Here is a 13479-nt window from a genome sequence, read left to right on the forward strand (position 1 = left end):
AATACTACAATCTATTCTTCCTCTGACCTCCCTTTCAAGACAAGAATCAATTTGAACAGCAATGGCAGACTCTTCTCCCTTTTTTTTTAAATTCCAAGGTTTAGATCCTAACTATCCCCCCCAACTCTCCTGATACTTATACGCACGTACCATAAACACCACAACCTCCCTACCCACCTATAGTTAGTTATGTGTAGTAATACCTATCGCTAAAATACCCCCACCCGGGGAGAAAAAGAAAACCTCCGATCCTCCCCGCAAATTCCTTCCCCGGATCCCGCAATTCCCCACGCTCGGAGTTGGCTCCGATGCAATGATATAACGGTAAATATGGGGTCAACTAACTAACTACCTAGTCCTGACTTAACTAACTAACTAGTGAACTAACTAACTAACCAAGCATCTAACTGACTAGGTAGGACGAATAGTAAACTGATCTTGGAAAATACCCCGGTTTATCCCCGCCCAAGAATGGTCTGATCGTCGAGCGTCGGTAATGCATGATGATGATGATGGTGATGGAATCTGGGAAATAGCGTAGATAGGTAGGTAGGTAGGTAGGGTAGGTACAGTTGTCCGTACATATGTAATGGAATAGGGGATTGACGCTTGGAAAGCCGGGAGTAAGCTTATTACATAGCCGGTCTCCTCTTTTGGTATTTACCAGTATATATATATATACAGAGCGAAAGAGATGCGTTAAGCCTCTAAACAATACTATACCAAGACCCAAGAAAAACAAAACAAAACAAAACACCATGTCCTCCTCTCCATCTCCTTCTCCATCATTCATAGGCCTTCGAGGCCAAAACCTCGTATACGCAGTAACATTCTGCTGTTCAATCGGCTTCCTCCTCTTCGGGTACGACCTCGGCTTCATGGGCGGATTAACCACATCGCCCGAATTTCTCTCTGTATTCAACAACCCCAGCTCATCCCTCTTAGCGTTCCTGGTCGCTTCGTATGATGTGGGATGTCTTCTTGGTGCGCTGTTCCAGTTCACGCTGGGGGATCGGTTTGGAAGGAAACAGAGCAATATCGCTGGTGCGGTGGTGGTTTGTGTTGGGGCGATATTGCAGACGACGACGTTTGGGTTGGCGCAGTTTCTTGTGGGGAGGATTGTTGCGGGCTTTGGATTGGGGACTATGACTACGGTGATTCCGATTTATCTTAGTGAATGTGAGTTTTTTTTTTTTTTTTCTTCTTTTTCTTCTTCTTTTATTGGTGTTATTGTTGTTATTATTATGTTGGTTTTCTCCTTGTGGAAGGTTCAATGAACATGACCTGATTTATTTATCTATATGATTACTTAGGCGCCACTCCTCAATCCCGCGGCCGAATGATGGCAATGCAACTATCAAATCTAATCATGGGTCTGATTATCGCCAACTGGCTCGACTACGGCATGACATCCTACCCCGGCTCCGTCCAATGGAGACTCCCATGTGCATTCCAGATCGTCTTCTGCATCATCACCGTTATCATGATGCCCTTCCTACCTGAATCACCTCGATATCTCTGCGCCAAAGGTGAGATCGAACGAGCCAAGATAGCCCTAGCGGCCCTCCGGGCAGGATACCCCGATACGCCAGAAGTCAGCGAGGAGCTGAAGGAAATCCAATACGCTATTGCAGTGGAGGCCGAAGAGGCCGGTTCGTGGAGTGATGTGTTTAAAGATAACGGTATCAGCGGATTCACGCGCGTTGCGCTTGCTTTCTCAGCCAATTTCTTCCAGCAGCTATCGGGCGTCAATGTCATGTCGTCGCTGGGTCCGTATATCTTTCAAGATTCCATCGGGATGAGTCGCTATGATGCCCTGCTCGTAGCGGGCGGTTTGCAAGTGTGGTATTTCCTCAGCAGTTTGATTCCCTGGTACGTGGTCGATCGGGTTGGACGTCGGAAGCTATTCATGCTCGGCTCCGTTGGGATGGGCATCTGTATGACTCTGTCTGCGATCTTCGTTGGGATTGGAACCAAGGGACTCGGCTACGCCGCGGCTGTGGTGCTCTATCTCTTTCAGACCTTCTTCACTCTAGGCTGGCAATCCAACATGTGGATCTATCCTAGTGAGCTTCTGCCGCTGAAGCTCCGGCTGCGTGGAGGCGCCCTGGCCGTCGTGTCGCAGTGGTTATTCACTTTCCTCGTGGTGGAGATCACTCCTCCCATGATCACGAATATTGGATATCGCTCATATGTCGTTTTCGCCGTGATCAACTTCGCTACCGTGCCGCTGGTGTATTTCTGCTTTCCGGAGACGAGTAAAATGCCATTGGAAGCAGTCGATCTGCTGTTCGCAGACCGCGAGGACGGCACGAGACCGTCGATTTTCCAGGTGGCTCGGGATTCAGTCAATAGGGAGAAGGTGGCGGAGATCGAGAGGCAGTTGCAGGAGCGGGCGAGATTGAGAGCTGATAATGAGGGTATTATTGACGCGTCGAAGGAGAAAGCAGAGCACTTGGAGGTATCTGCAGTTTAGCGATATGTCGTTGAAGATGAGAACTTTCCTTTTAGTGACTGTTTCCACCTGTTTCTTGTAACTATCCTCCATGCTTGTGATGCTGCTGGAGTCTCTGAAACCATGCGTAGGTGACGTCCTAGTATATACATAGGCAGAGATGCGCCTGGTGTAAGTAAACCTTGGGCAAACTTCTGAGGGAGAGATAGACACGGTCTTCTCGCGCATACTCTGGTCGTCTGCAGCATAGTGTCGTGCTCTTTAGGTTCGACTTGTTTAGTGCAGGCAGTTATTTAAATAGTTAGTTAGTGTAGGTGTTCCACTTCAGCGACCCGTTCTGATCCCAATTTCCCCGCATCTGTTCCTAGTGCGACCTGGTATTTATGCAGACTTGGAACATAGCAATTCTACGCAATCTAGGGCAATGGGCCTCAGTACATAGATTGATCGCTGCATGCCCAGTAGTAATGATGTGGCAGCAAGTAGCACAAGATCACGCCGTCTAGTACAGTAGAGTAGATAAGGACATCATTTCATATTGGGACGTATCTATATCTGAACGCGGGACTCAAACCAATGAGATGCGGACAGCGTGCGTTAGACGCCTCCGATCTGCTACTGCAGTAGATCGGTGATCGCACTCTACTCTTCTTCTTCCGCCTCAGCAGTTTCGGGTTCCTTGGGCACCTGGCCGCCCTTGGCCTCTTTCGCGGCCGCAGCAGGGCCACTGTCCTTCGCGGTCTCCTCAGGTTCCTCTTCCTCCCCTTCTGCCTCTTCTTCCTCTTCCTCGCCGGCGCCGTTCTCACCTTCTCCGTTCTGCTCCTCCTCTTCCTTGTCGCCGTTCTCTTCCGCAGCCTCAGTCTTTCGCTTCTTAGCAGCGGGAGGTCCTGCAGTGACATCTAGGTCAGCGATATCTGTCCCATGACCGAAAAGAGCGATATCAACGCAAGTTGAGAAGGAAAAGAAGACCTACCTGCAGCTTCTCCAGCGTCTTCTTCCTCCCCTTCCCCTTCGGATTCTTCTTCTTCTTCCTCTTCCTCCTCCGAGCCCTCCTCTTCTTCACTTCCTACATCAGAATCTTCATATCTAGTAGTATGCGTCAGTCTGATCGAATCGTCTTCAAAAAGTTGATATATCGATCCAAAGGCGCTATTTTGCGCGCGCGCAATGGCATCGCGGAGGCCAATCGAATCATGTGATGTAGCGATTTTCAAAGGCCACCCAGTCACAATCGGCGACCGCAGTGCCATTGACGTGACGTGCAAGGGAGCGCCAGATGATGATGATAATGATTATGATGATGCGGTCGCGTATGGCGGGTATTGAGCGGGGGACGAGATGACTTACTCTTCTTCTTCTTCACTCTCGTCGCTGGGCAGCGCCACGAGTTCTTCTTCCTCTTCGGCTTCCTGCTTTCTCTTGCGCGTGGACATGGTGTTTTTGGATGATTGGGAGGTGCTTTAGGATGATTTGAGCGGTAGGATGGGGCTCAATGGAATGGAGGGTTGTCAGAAAGACGCCCACGAATCCCGGGATAGGGAGGACTGGCTAGCTAGAGGAGGGTATCTGGGAGAAGGGAGGAGGGAGGGAGAGGGAGAGGGAGAGAGGGAAAGAGAGAAAGAGAGAGGAAAAGGGAGGGAAAGGCAGGGAAGGGCAGGGGAGGTCGAAGGGGGATGGAATGGGACAGCCTTCTCAACCGGGCGCCGGTGGGGGAGAAGGAAGGTTGACGGGAGGCTGAGGGAAGATCGAGTTAACCTAGAGTCTATGGTAGTTACTCGTACTCTTACTCTATCTACATGGGGGATAAGCAGACCGGGAAGTTAACGAGGGGGGAAGAGACGACGCTTGCTTGGTTCCTGGACGAGAAAAGCCACCAGGTTCCAGAGTCGGCATGCTGAGTTAGATAAGTCAGTCTAGTAACTATTACCGAGTTAGAGTATGTATGTAAACAAGTAACTACAGTACAGTACAGTACTTACACTACAGCTCTCAGGGAGAAGCCCTGTATCCACGCGTATTCGATACTACTGACACTGCTGCTGCGTTGGCTGTTCCGCCTTGTCGGCGCTCACCCCAGACGGTGCCCGTACGGTACTTGGTCGGTATTACCAATACCGTACCCATCAATACCCCAGACCCGCCATGACGAGCGCGGCAGCTCCCAATGACATCAGGCCAAAGCGGAGTAGAAAAGGCAACATTGAACACCGTGTTATTATTATAATATTTCGAGTATATTATTGTTGCAAGTACTTTATTGGTATCATAATCACTAATAAACAAAAAAGGTATAGATGATATTCAAAAAAAAAAAGAAAGGTATACAGATCCCCTCACGTCGCGAGATACTCAAAAGTCGCCATGGTGGGATCCAGCAGGTTCTCATCCAGCCCGAATCCATACGTCCCTACCATATCGTAGATCAGATCGGGCGGTGGAAACCCTTGCGCCATAGCATTCGCGCCGCCCGGCATGTCGCGTTTCTTCAGCTCTCGCCCGTGCGGATGCCATCCGCCCTCCCACGCATTGAAGCGCTCCAGCATCTTCCCCAGACCGCGCGCGATATGCCGGGTCAGGTGACGCTCCCCGGCCGACACGCTATTCAGCAGCGCGATCACCCGCTCCACCAGCTGGCGCACCTGGCGCCCGTCGATGTTCAAGTACGCGCTGTTCCAGTTCACCGCGACCTTCAGCAGGAACACCGCTGAGAACGTGACCATCGTGTGCGTGAAGATGGGCACTCCCACAATCGCGTCTCGCACATCAGGCTCCTCGAGGACCATGTTCAAACAGGCCATCGCCGACGAGATGGCAATGTTGGCCGATTCTTTCCGGTCCATCGAGAAGACCGGCGTGTTGGTCGGGGAGAGAGCGCGCAGCGAGAGCGAGTTGAGCTGGAATTTGGCAAAGTGATAATGTAGCACAACCCCTTTGGACGGGTACGTGCGCACATAGGGGCTGTCAGCTACACCAGGTGTTTGGCATCAGTGTCATGCGCATACGATAAGTAGAGAGAGGGATAAGTAGAGCAAGGACCAACCAACGTCATACCTGAACGGGGCTGCCAGAGCAAACGCCATTGATCCACAGCAACATTGTAAACTCGCAGCTGGCCAAAGTCGTCTTCACTCAATGCCTGTTCGGTATCCGACCCGAATGTCCGATAGGCTTCGGTGAGGATCACAAATAAGGCGACTTGCGCCACCAGTCGAATGTCTCCAGGGACCACGAGCGGTGACTGCAAGAACGTCTCGTAGTTCTTGATAGCAAGATCCTCGTGTATCACGGGGGGTCGTCCGTAGGCGATGCTGAAGTGGTGATCGCACACATACAGCAGATACCACAGCTGTGCACGCTCATACTGATCATTGTGGCCTCGCGTCATTTTCTGGAAGCTCTGATGGAGGCCCAGCTCGGTCGCAATGCGGACCGCATGCCCAGAGAGTTTCCAGCTCAGATCAGACAACCAGAAGGCACCGACACAGAGCCCACGGATGTCGTCGAGCGTGTGGGACCGGGTCAAAGACATGCTGGACACCAGTGACACGTACTCATGGTAACATACGTTAAGAGTCTCGGTCCGGTTGGGGATATGGAGAGCGGCCACGGTCAGAACGGCTACAGAGAGCAAAGACGATGCGCGCCGCGCCGATGTTAGCGTTTCGTGGACAAGCAGGATTCCTCCCCAGAGTAATTGGTTCATAGTCCGGCTGAAATAGGCGAATAGTTCCTCGGCTTCGTGCAACGAAATAAAGCCCCGCGAGACAAAGTCTTCCTCCAGCAGAGTCGACTTGGGCTTCTCGAAGGGGTTGCTGCGCAAATTGCGCAGCTTGGTCACCTCGTACAGGCTACGCATCGGTGCCGGCACGAGTTCGCGGTCCTCGAGGTCTGGCTCTGCAGAGTTCTCTCGTGCCGTTTCCATGACCGGGGTTTGTGCAGCGGCAGTCACAGACGGATGTCCCTCATCCTGAGAATGGCGGTAGGTGTGATTGGATGACGCTGGACTGGGAACGTGATTGTTACCTTCAGCAGGATATGTCGACAGCTCCGGGAGGTTACTCTGACGGAGAAGATGGGACACGGCTGCCTGAAGTTGCTGGATTGTAGCCGATGCTTGGGATTTCCATCTAGATCAGATATTTGTAGATTAGCCGCCAAGTCTCACCAGCCAACCGCATGGCTCGTCTTGACCCAAACATTAGCACTCACATGTTGTCGTCGTCGACAAATTTCTGAGAGAAGTCATTGACAACACACTTGATCCCGCTTCGTCTGCACTTTGCGCAACTGGACTCCCCGGGTTTCAATTCGCATTTGATCTTATGCCTCTTGCATTCCGCACCTGGCTCATAGATCAGTTATACAGTATCCGTGCTCACCAGAGACGGTCTACGTACAGGCTTTTGCTTTTGAAATCTTGGGCGGAGGCGTGCGCATCTCGACGGACTGTCTATCCCCGTCTCTTCGCGGTGCGTCCAACTCGGCTTCGTACGCCGATCGTTTCAGCGAGGGCGTCGCCATGGCCGTCTGTGACGCTGCAGCTCTGGAAAAGAGGCATTGGACAGGAGGATCAGACCGGCCTGGTATTGTCTAGCCTCGCGATCTCATGAGGGAAAATGACAACGAAGCAGCCACCATGGCCGGTGAGAGGAAGGAAGAATTCGATTTCCTGCTTCAGTCCAGTAAGTAACCTGACTCGGGCCAGTAGGCCTGAAGACCGAAGGCATCCCATTACCCCACGCCAAGCCGCGTGGGGAGCGGGGTGATGACTCAGCAGCATATTCGGCCGAATTGAGCAGGGTAGAGTACACAGGTCAGTAGGTTCACCATTGAGATTGGAAACAGATTCAAGCATCAGCTGAGTTTCCCAATAATCATATATTCCTTGATCACTATGAGGCTGCAGTATGTAGCCCGGTTCTTATCTCGTTGAAAGCCCTGTTATCAACCGTAAGGAAGTGCGCCTGTTGTGCTCCGTGTTTCGATTGGACCACTGGTGCTCATCATCTCAGCATACACGAGAACTCTTCATCCAACACTTAGTGCTCTCGTTCAGTTTTGATTCTATACCGTTATATATAAGACTCTTCGGTCCTACAGCGAAGACAGGCTCTTGTGAAGCGCAGTTCGCCCGATAGTGGGGATTTGGGATTCGGGAGCAGCTGCGACATCACCCATTAAGATCTTGTCTCTACAACGGGGCCTGGGAGGATACTTGGCTTTGCAGATCTTGGGACACTGATATAAAATCCTCGTCCATTGCATGATTGACCCAATGTGATGCCAAGATAGCCCAGATCGGACTCCATGCGAGTGCCGGAGCAAGTCCGATGATGTTGATATCTCAGCTCCATATCGGCGAAAGCTTAGGAGAGGAGCAACAATCAAAAGGAGGGGCATTTGGGATCACTACATAATGTCAATGCAGGTACGACTGTGAAATTGGCAACAGAGGAAGTCTTAACTGTGGTCAATTTCAATTCAAACAACCCAATATGCATATTCTAATCACCGGCGCGGCTGGCTTTATCGGCCAGCTCTTGGCCAGAGAGCTCCTGAATGAGGAATCCTACAAGGTCACTCTGACCGACATCAACGAACCACCGATTCCTAAGGGCGTCAAATACCCTCAGAATGCCCGAATTATCAAGGCTGACCTCTTGAGTGGCGCGGACACGGTAGTTGACAAGTCGCTGGATGCGGTATACGCTTTCCACGGAATCATGTCCTCTGGATCAGAAGCCAACTTCGATCTGGGGTTACGCGTTAATATCGACGCGACTCGCAGCTTGCTGGATGAGCTGCGCAAGACGGCCCCTGGAGTGCGGGTTATCTACTCATCAAGTCAGGCCGTCTACGGCCAGCCACTACCCGAAGTGGTCGATGACAGCGTTACTCCTACCCCCCAGTCCTCATACGGCGCAGAGAAGCTCATCTGCGAGGCTCTCATCAACGAATACACGAGGCGAGGCTTCATTACTGGCTTCACACTCCGATTTCCAACCATCTCAGTTCGCCCAGGTGCCCCTACAGCAGCAGCTTCATCATTCCTCTCCGGTATGATCCGCGAGCCTCTAAATGGACAAGAGTCGGTTATCCCACTCAAAGACCGCTCCTTCAAATCATGGCTCTGCTCCCCGAAGACCCTCGTTCACAATCTCCTCTTCACCCTCACGCTGCCGGCAGACTCGCTTCCCCCGCACATCCGACAGCTCAACGTCCCCGGCATCTGCGTCACGATCCAGGAAATGATGGACGCGTTGGAGAAGGTTGGCGGGAAGGATAAATTGGCCCTGCTGAAGGAGGAAGAAGATGCTAGTCTCAAAGCGATCCTGCACTCATGGCCCACCAAGTTCGATAACAGCCAGACTATCAAACTTGGGTTCAAGCGGGATTCTTCGTTCGAACAGGCGGTTATTGATTATAAAGATAGTTTGGAGCAATAGGTATTCTATAGAACACGAATATAGACTGTGGATTTCATAGAACATCTCATGCTGTAGGATATATGCTTAAAGACTTCTGTCATCTTTCAGGGACACAGAATGGAAAAGATCAACCAGTAGAAAGAATGTGCTATATTGTTCCATAACTATCGGACGAACAAGAGTGCATGTGGTCATGTAATCAGACGAAAAACCACGCGTTCCCCCTTTAGGATAAGTAAATCTGGTTTCTGTGGGTCACACGTGGCGTACCACGTGTCCTGGCCAATCAGACGAATATATAGATCGTTGAGGGTTATGCCTGCTAAGTATGAGTATAAGTGATGCTGATTATTACAGGAAGTACCCTCACTCTTGGGTGTTGAGGCTGAGAACGTTAGGGTACCAGTAGGATAGGTATATTGTACAGTGGTATTCTCTCCTCACAGTATAAGGCTGTATTTTGCATTGGTCATTACTTCTATTGTACAGTTGGTTTAAGTATCATGTTTGTCAATAGGCGGCCTCTGTTAATAGGTACTGGCTCTTTCATGTTCAGTGCCTTTCTTCTTTCCATGTTATAATGGGCGGTTCCGTGAGATAACGGGGTGGGAGCCAGAGGTAAATAGGACAACTTGTTATGTGAATCTCTCGCTGACAAAAACTTCATTGTCCTCCTTTCTTCAGCAGGTCCTTTCCCGCTCCGCTCCTTGACTCCTCCCACAAGCTACACTCTTTCAGTACGAGAAACGAGTCTTTCTTTTTCGTCTACCACTCCTACTACATCCTTGACGGACTCGAAAAGTCTTCCGTCCTTCATCACTGCTTCCCCCACTCCAAGTCCTTGTTGCCATCACGAACTCAGCGCGCGCTACGAGACGTCAGACAGATCCAACCATGTCTGATTCTGCTGAGAAAGGCAACGAACTGGCGCCTGTCCTCGCTGGAATGCAGCAAGAGGAAAACGCATGTGTCCTTAGCCCGTCTGGAGATACCATTCTCCACGTCGGACTGAAACCATGTAATCATATCTTGGTTTCATCCAGGGTTATGGAGACTGCTTCTCCTATCTTCGCGATTATGGTGGCCAGGGCTCGCATGCGACAGCGCCCCCGCCATGCCCGTCTGCATATCCGCTTCAAGTACGACAATCCGTTTATTATCAAAGTCCTGTTCTCAATCCTCCACGAGATCGAGATGTTCCTGGTCCACGACTGGGATGTCAATGTCCTGTGGGATCTGATCCGTGTGGCTCAGAACTATCACTGTGCCCCTCTTCTTCTCGAATTCATCGACGGGTTGTATCCAATCTTCGCGCCCCTCGTCTCAATCGGCTTCCCTGGCATCGAAGACGTTAATCCAGTTGATCGTTTCGAAGAACAGCTCAAATTGGTCGCCATCAGTATGACCGTCGACAGCGACATGATATTCACTGAGCTCACTAAAACCATGATCTCGGAATACGTTCCGGGACTCGCAGAAGAAGTGGGCCTTGACTGGTCGATCCTCAGTCCCGAAGTTTACGGCTACGTCTTCGATGCCATTAAGGTCCTCTCTCAGGACTTCAAGGACGACCTGCAGGAAGGTCTGGACCGTATTGAGGAGACCGTCACGTCCATTGCTGAGAACGTCGATGGATCAACCAGTCGCTGCCCTCTGTCCTTCATTAACTGCTTCAAGTATACTCTGCAGTCGAACGGACCGATTCCAAGCTCAGCCGCAGTGTATGAGGTCCGTGATGTCCTCAAAAGATACGTCTGGTCCTTGGATGGAAGATGTCCGTCCCGCTGCGCCAGCTGTGATGCACTCAAAGAAGTCAAGAAGCAGCTGAACGATCTCTTGCACTTGACCGATGTCACCGGTCTTTGCCTGAGCGACTGGCTTCAATGTGCTCCCTCGGCCACCAGGGCTGGCACCCCGTTCACCTGCTCTTCCGACGATGGGTGGTAAACATGAAAGCGACTAAGCTCACTCAGAAGGGTCCAGTAGAGATCTGATGACAGCAATTCTCTCTTTATGTCCACTAAAGATCTTTTCTATAAGATCATTTCGACGACTATCATGTGAACATTATGCAACAGCTCATGGAGCTGTCAGTTGGGAACGATATCTATGTGAAGATGAAAAGAATAATAAAAAAAAAAAAAAAAAAAAAAAAAAAAAAAAAAAACAAGGAAAGCCTACAGATATGGGTTGACATATGATATGTGAAATAGGCGCCAAAAAAGGAACAAATAATGAAAAGAGAAAAGCCTAGAAAAAAAAATGAGTCGAGATGCATGTATCTTTAGGTGAACATTCACCACTCCAGCTGTGATAGCTGAGATAGTTGAGCGCAGCTCACTTCAAATCAAATCTCCACTTCATCAATATCATAAACCAGATCCTCCGGATTAGAAATAAACGTCACCTGCTTGCCTATCGCCTTCGACGCTAGAATTCCCGCCCACATCACCCACTCCTTCGCCCATAAACCCCACGGACCAGTCTGCTTTCTTCTCTCCCCATTCCGCGCTGCAGTCTCGTAGATCCGATCAATCCTCGGTCTCCTCACGCGCTCAAACTTCTCAAAGACCTCACTCAAAGAAGTATCACCACCCTCACCATCCTTCAATAACCTCGAGAGCAAAAACACATCTTCCACCGCCATCGACACCCCCTGTCCAGCATGCGGCTGCATCGCATGTGCCGCATCACCCATCAACAAGCATCGACCACGAAACCACCTCCCCCCCAACGGGAGTCGATAGACAGGATAAAAAGACACAGAACTAGTCCCATTCACAGCCTGCGTTAGCACCTCGCCCCATTTCCCATGCACATCCTTCAAAACACCATCAAGCAACATGTTCTTAAAACTCTCAACCTCCTTCTTGCGATGTTCCTCCCATCCATCTCGCGTATCTCCCGATTCAGGAAGTGGCACTTTCCGCGAAAAGACGAAAAACAACTCATCTCCAGCTGCAGTGCAGGGTACGAGAGCAAATGCTCCTTCAGTCGTAAGTGACACGTTGATGGCTTGTAATGATTCATGGCTCTCAGCTGAAAGAGCACTTGTCGGTAAGATTACGCACGTGCCGGAAACTCCTGAATATTCAGGCTGACATGATGGGTCGACGTATTGCGTTCGTACAGCGGAGTGAATCCCATCGCAGCCTAGAAGCAGGTCTGCGGAGTCGGTTGTCCCGTCGGAAAAAGTCACTGTGATGCTGCTGTTGCTCTTCGTATCTTCTTCGTCGTCCTCGGTGATAGTGACTATTTTCTTCCCGAAATGGATCGGGATATTCATCTCCGATGCAGTATGGAGGAGTACATCCATGAGTTCAACCCGTTTGATGCGCATGAGGCTGAATCCAGTCTTCTGTCGAACTTCTTCTGGTATAACGTCGGCTTCGACGACGCCGCCGCCTTGTGCGAAATGGAGACGGAATCTAGACGCCACTGAACCTTTGGTCGAGAGAGCGTTGTAGAGACCGAGACGGTCGAAAAGACGCAGTCCATTTGATGGGATGCCTATCGCACCGCCTAGTGTGGTTGGGACTGGTCTGAGTTCATACACGGTGCATGAGATGTTGTTGTGTTTGGTTAGGCGGATTGCTGCTGCGATACCAGCAGGGCCGGCGCCGATGATGATGGCCTTTTGGATATTGTTAGATTTTGACGTGGGATTATGCTCGTGAGCAGGGAGGACATACTTTCTTGATCTCTGGCATTTTGGGGGGTTGTTTTGTAGTCAGTGTATGGCGTATGTGAGTAGGATGTTCAAGTATGATGTACTGTAGCTATATTAAATATGGTAATGTCGCACATGTACTGTATAAAGTAAAAGTATCATTCAGCCTACTCTTCTAAGCAGAGCAGATCTTCCTATTTAAATTCCAAAAGCAAGTAATTTAATCTGATGGAACTAGGCATAAATAGTTGTTCTAGCTCAGCTCCATGGCGGTCCGCGGCCCGCGGGAAGCTTGACTCGGATCAAGGGGCCAACTAGTAACTACCTGAGATACTGTACAACATGGCCCATTGGTTACTGCGCACAATGACACCACTGTCGATCTTTTTCTGTACGGCGATGGTTCCTTTATTCATTATTATCACTATCTTTTATGCTAAGAATCGACATGCGGATACGCGTCCCTCATAGACGCTCGTCAGGGACACATCCACATGATTGGAGCGCATCATGAACCCATATCCACTGATGGCGCTAGGCTAACAGTGATGATGATACAGCAACCTGAGCTATCTTCCCATCGCTCACATCCAATTGGATCGTCTATTCCTAGGCACAAAATGTCCCCGTCTTTCAAGGCTGTGGCGATATTGGAATACAAGTCATCTATGGTTCTCTTTGGTTCATCTTTCTCACCTTGACTCAATATGGATATCTCGGGTCCGAGGGCGTTTCTAATTATGGTTAGACCGCAGTATATCGGGCCCGAAACTGCCCGAAAAGAACGGGTTCGAGCTCTTCCGAATAACCTCAATCTCGTCCCGACGGCGGGAATGGCGGATCTGCACGACGAAACTAATAACGGTGGGCGTCACTAGTGCACGCTGCCACTGGCTATGTCCTCTAGATCTTTTGGACTAGCATAT

General features: G+C 50.3%; 6 protein-coding genes across 6 annotated transcripts; 3 read left to right on the forward strand and 3 right to left on the reverse strand.

Moving 5' to 3' along the window:
* Positions 1 to 581: 581 nt before the first annotated feature.
* Positions 582 to 2876, forward strand: C8Q69DRAFT_473917 (putative hexose carrier protein). Its single transcript, XM_028631088.1, has 2 exons — positions 582 to 1179; positions 1314 to 2876. The coding sequence occupies exons 1-2, from the start codon at positions 759 to 761 to the stop codon at positions 2474 to 2476; spliced, it is 1584 nt and encodes a 527-aa protein (XP_028483181.1). The 5' UTR covers positions 582 to 758; the 3' UTR covers positions 2477 to 2876.
* A 221-nt stretch (positions 2877 to 3097) lies between these two features.
* Positions 3098 to 3888, reverse strand: C8Q69DRAFT_446322 (hypothetical protein; the record flags this gene model as incomplete). Its single annotated transcript, XM_028629123.1, has 3 exons — positions 3098 to 3342; positions 3429 to 3541; positions 3803 to 3888. 3 exons carry the CDS (start codon positions 3886 to 3888, stop codon positions 3098 to 3100), a joined length of 444 nt encoding a protein of 147 aa, XP_028483182.1.
* Positions 3889 to 4770: 882 nt separating this feature from the next.
* C8Q69DRAFT_326934 (fungal-specific transcription factor) lies at positions 4771 to 7463 on the reverse strand. The gene is made up of 4 exons (XM_028627428.1): positions 6853 to 7463; positions 6665 to 6797; positions 5507 to 6582; positions 4771 to 5420 (listed from the first exon to the last, which is right to left on the reverse strand). Exons 1-4 carry the CDS (start codon positions 6974 to 6976, stop codon positions 4789 to 4791), a joined length of 1965 nt encoding a protein of 654 aa, XP_028483183.1. The 5' UTR covers positions 6977 to 7463; the 3' UTR covers positions 4771 to 4788.
* Positions 7464 to 9033, forward strand: C8Q69DRAFT_326933 (hypothetical protein). Its single transcript, XM_028627427.1, has one exon. The coding sequence runs from the start codon at positions 7951 to 7953 to the stop codon at positions 8899 to 8901; it is 951 nt and encodes a 316-aa protein (XP_028483184.1). The 5' UTR covers positions 7464 to 7950; the 3' UTR covers positions 8902 to 9033.
* Positions 9034 to 9530: 497 nt separating this feature from the next.
* On the forward strand, positions 9531 to 10983 carry C8Q69DRAFT_523040 (hypothetical protein). The gene has a single exon (XM_028633561.1). The coding sequence runs from the start codon at positions 9778 to 9780 to the stop codon at positions 10828 to 10830; it is 1053 nt and encodes a 350-aa protein (XP_028483185.1). The 5' UTR covers positions 9531 to 9777; the 3' UTR covers positions 10831 to 10983.
* A 72-nt stretch (positions 10984 to 11055) lies between these two features.
* Positions 11056 to 12774, reverse strand: C8Q69DRAFT_326969 (2-polyprenyl-6-methoxyphenol hydroxylase). Its single transcript, XM_028627429.1, has 2 exons — positions 12576 to 12774; positions 11056 to 12517 (listed from the first exon to the last, which is right to left on the reverse strand). Exons 1-2 carry the CDS (start codon positions 12591 to 12593, stop codon positions 11231 to 11233), a joined length of 1305 nt encoding a protein of 434 aa, XP_028483186.1. The 5' UTR covers positions 12594 to 12774; the 3' UTR covers positions 11056 to 11230.
* Between the last annotated feature and the right edge of the window lie 705 nt (positions 12775 to 13479).

Source organism: Paecilomyces variotii (assembly GCF_004022145.1).
Source record: "Paecilomyces variotii strain CBS 101075 chromosome Unknown C8Q69scaffold_9, whole genome shotgun sequence".
Classification (NCBI taxonomy): domain Eukaryota; kingdom Fungi; phylum Ascomycota; class Eurotiomycetes; order Eurotiales; family Thermoascaceae; genus Paecilomyces; species Paecilomyces variotii.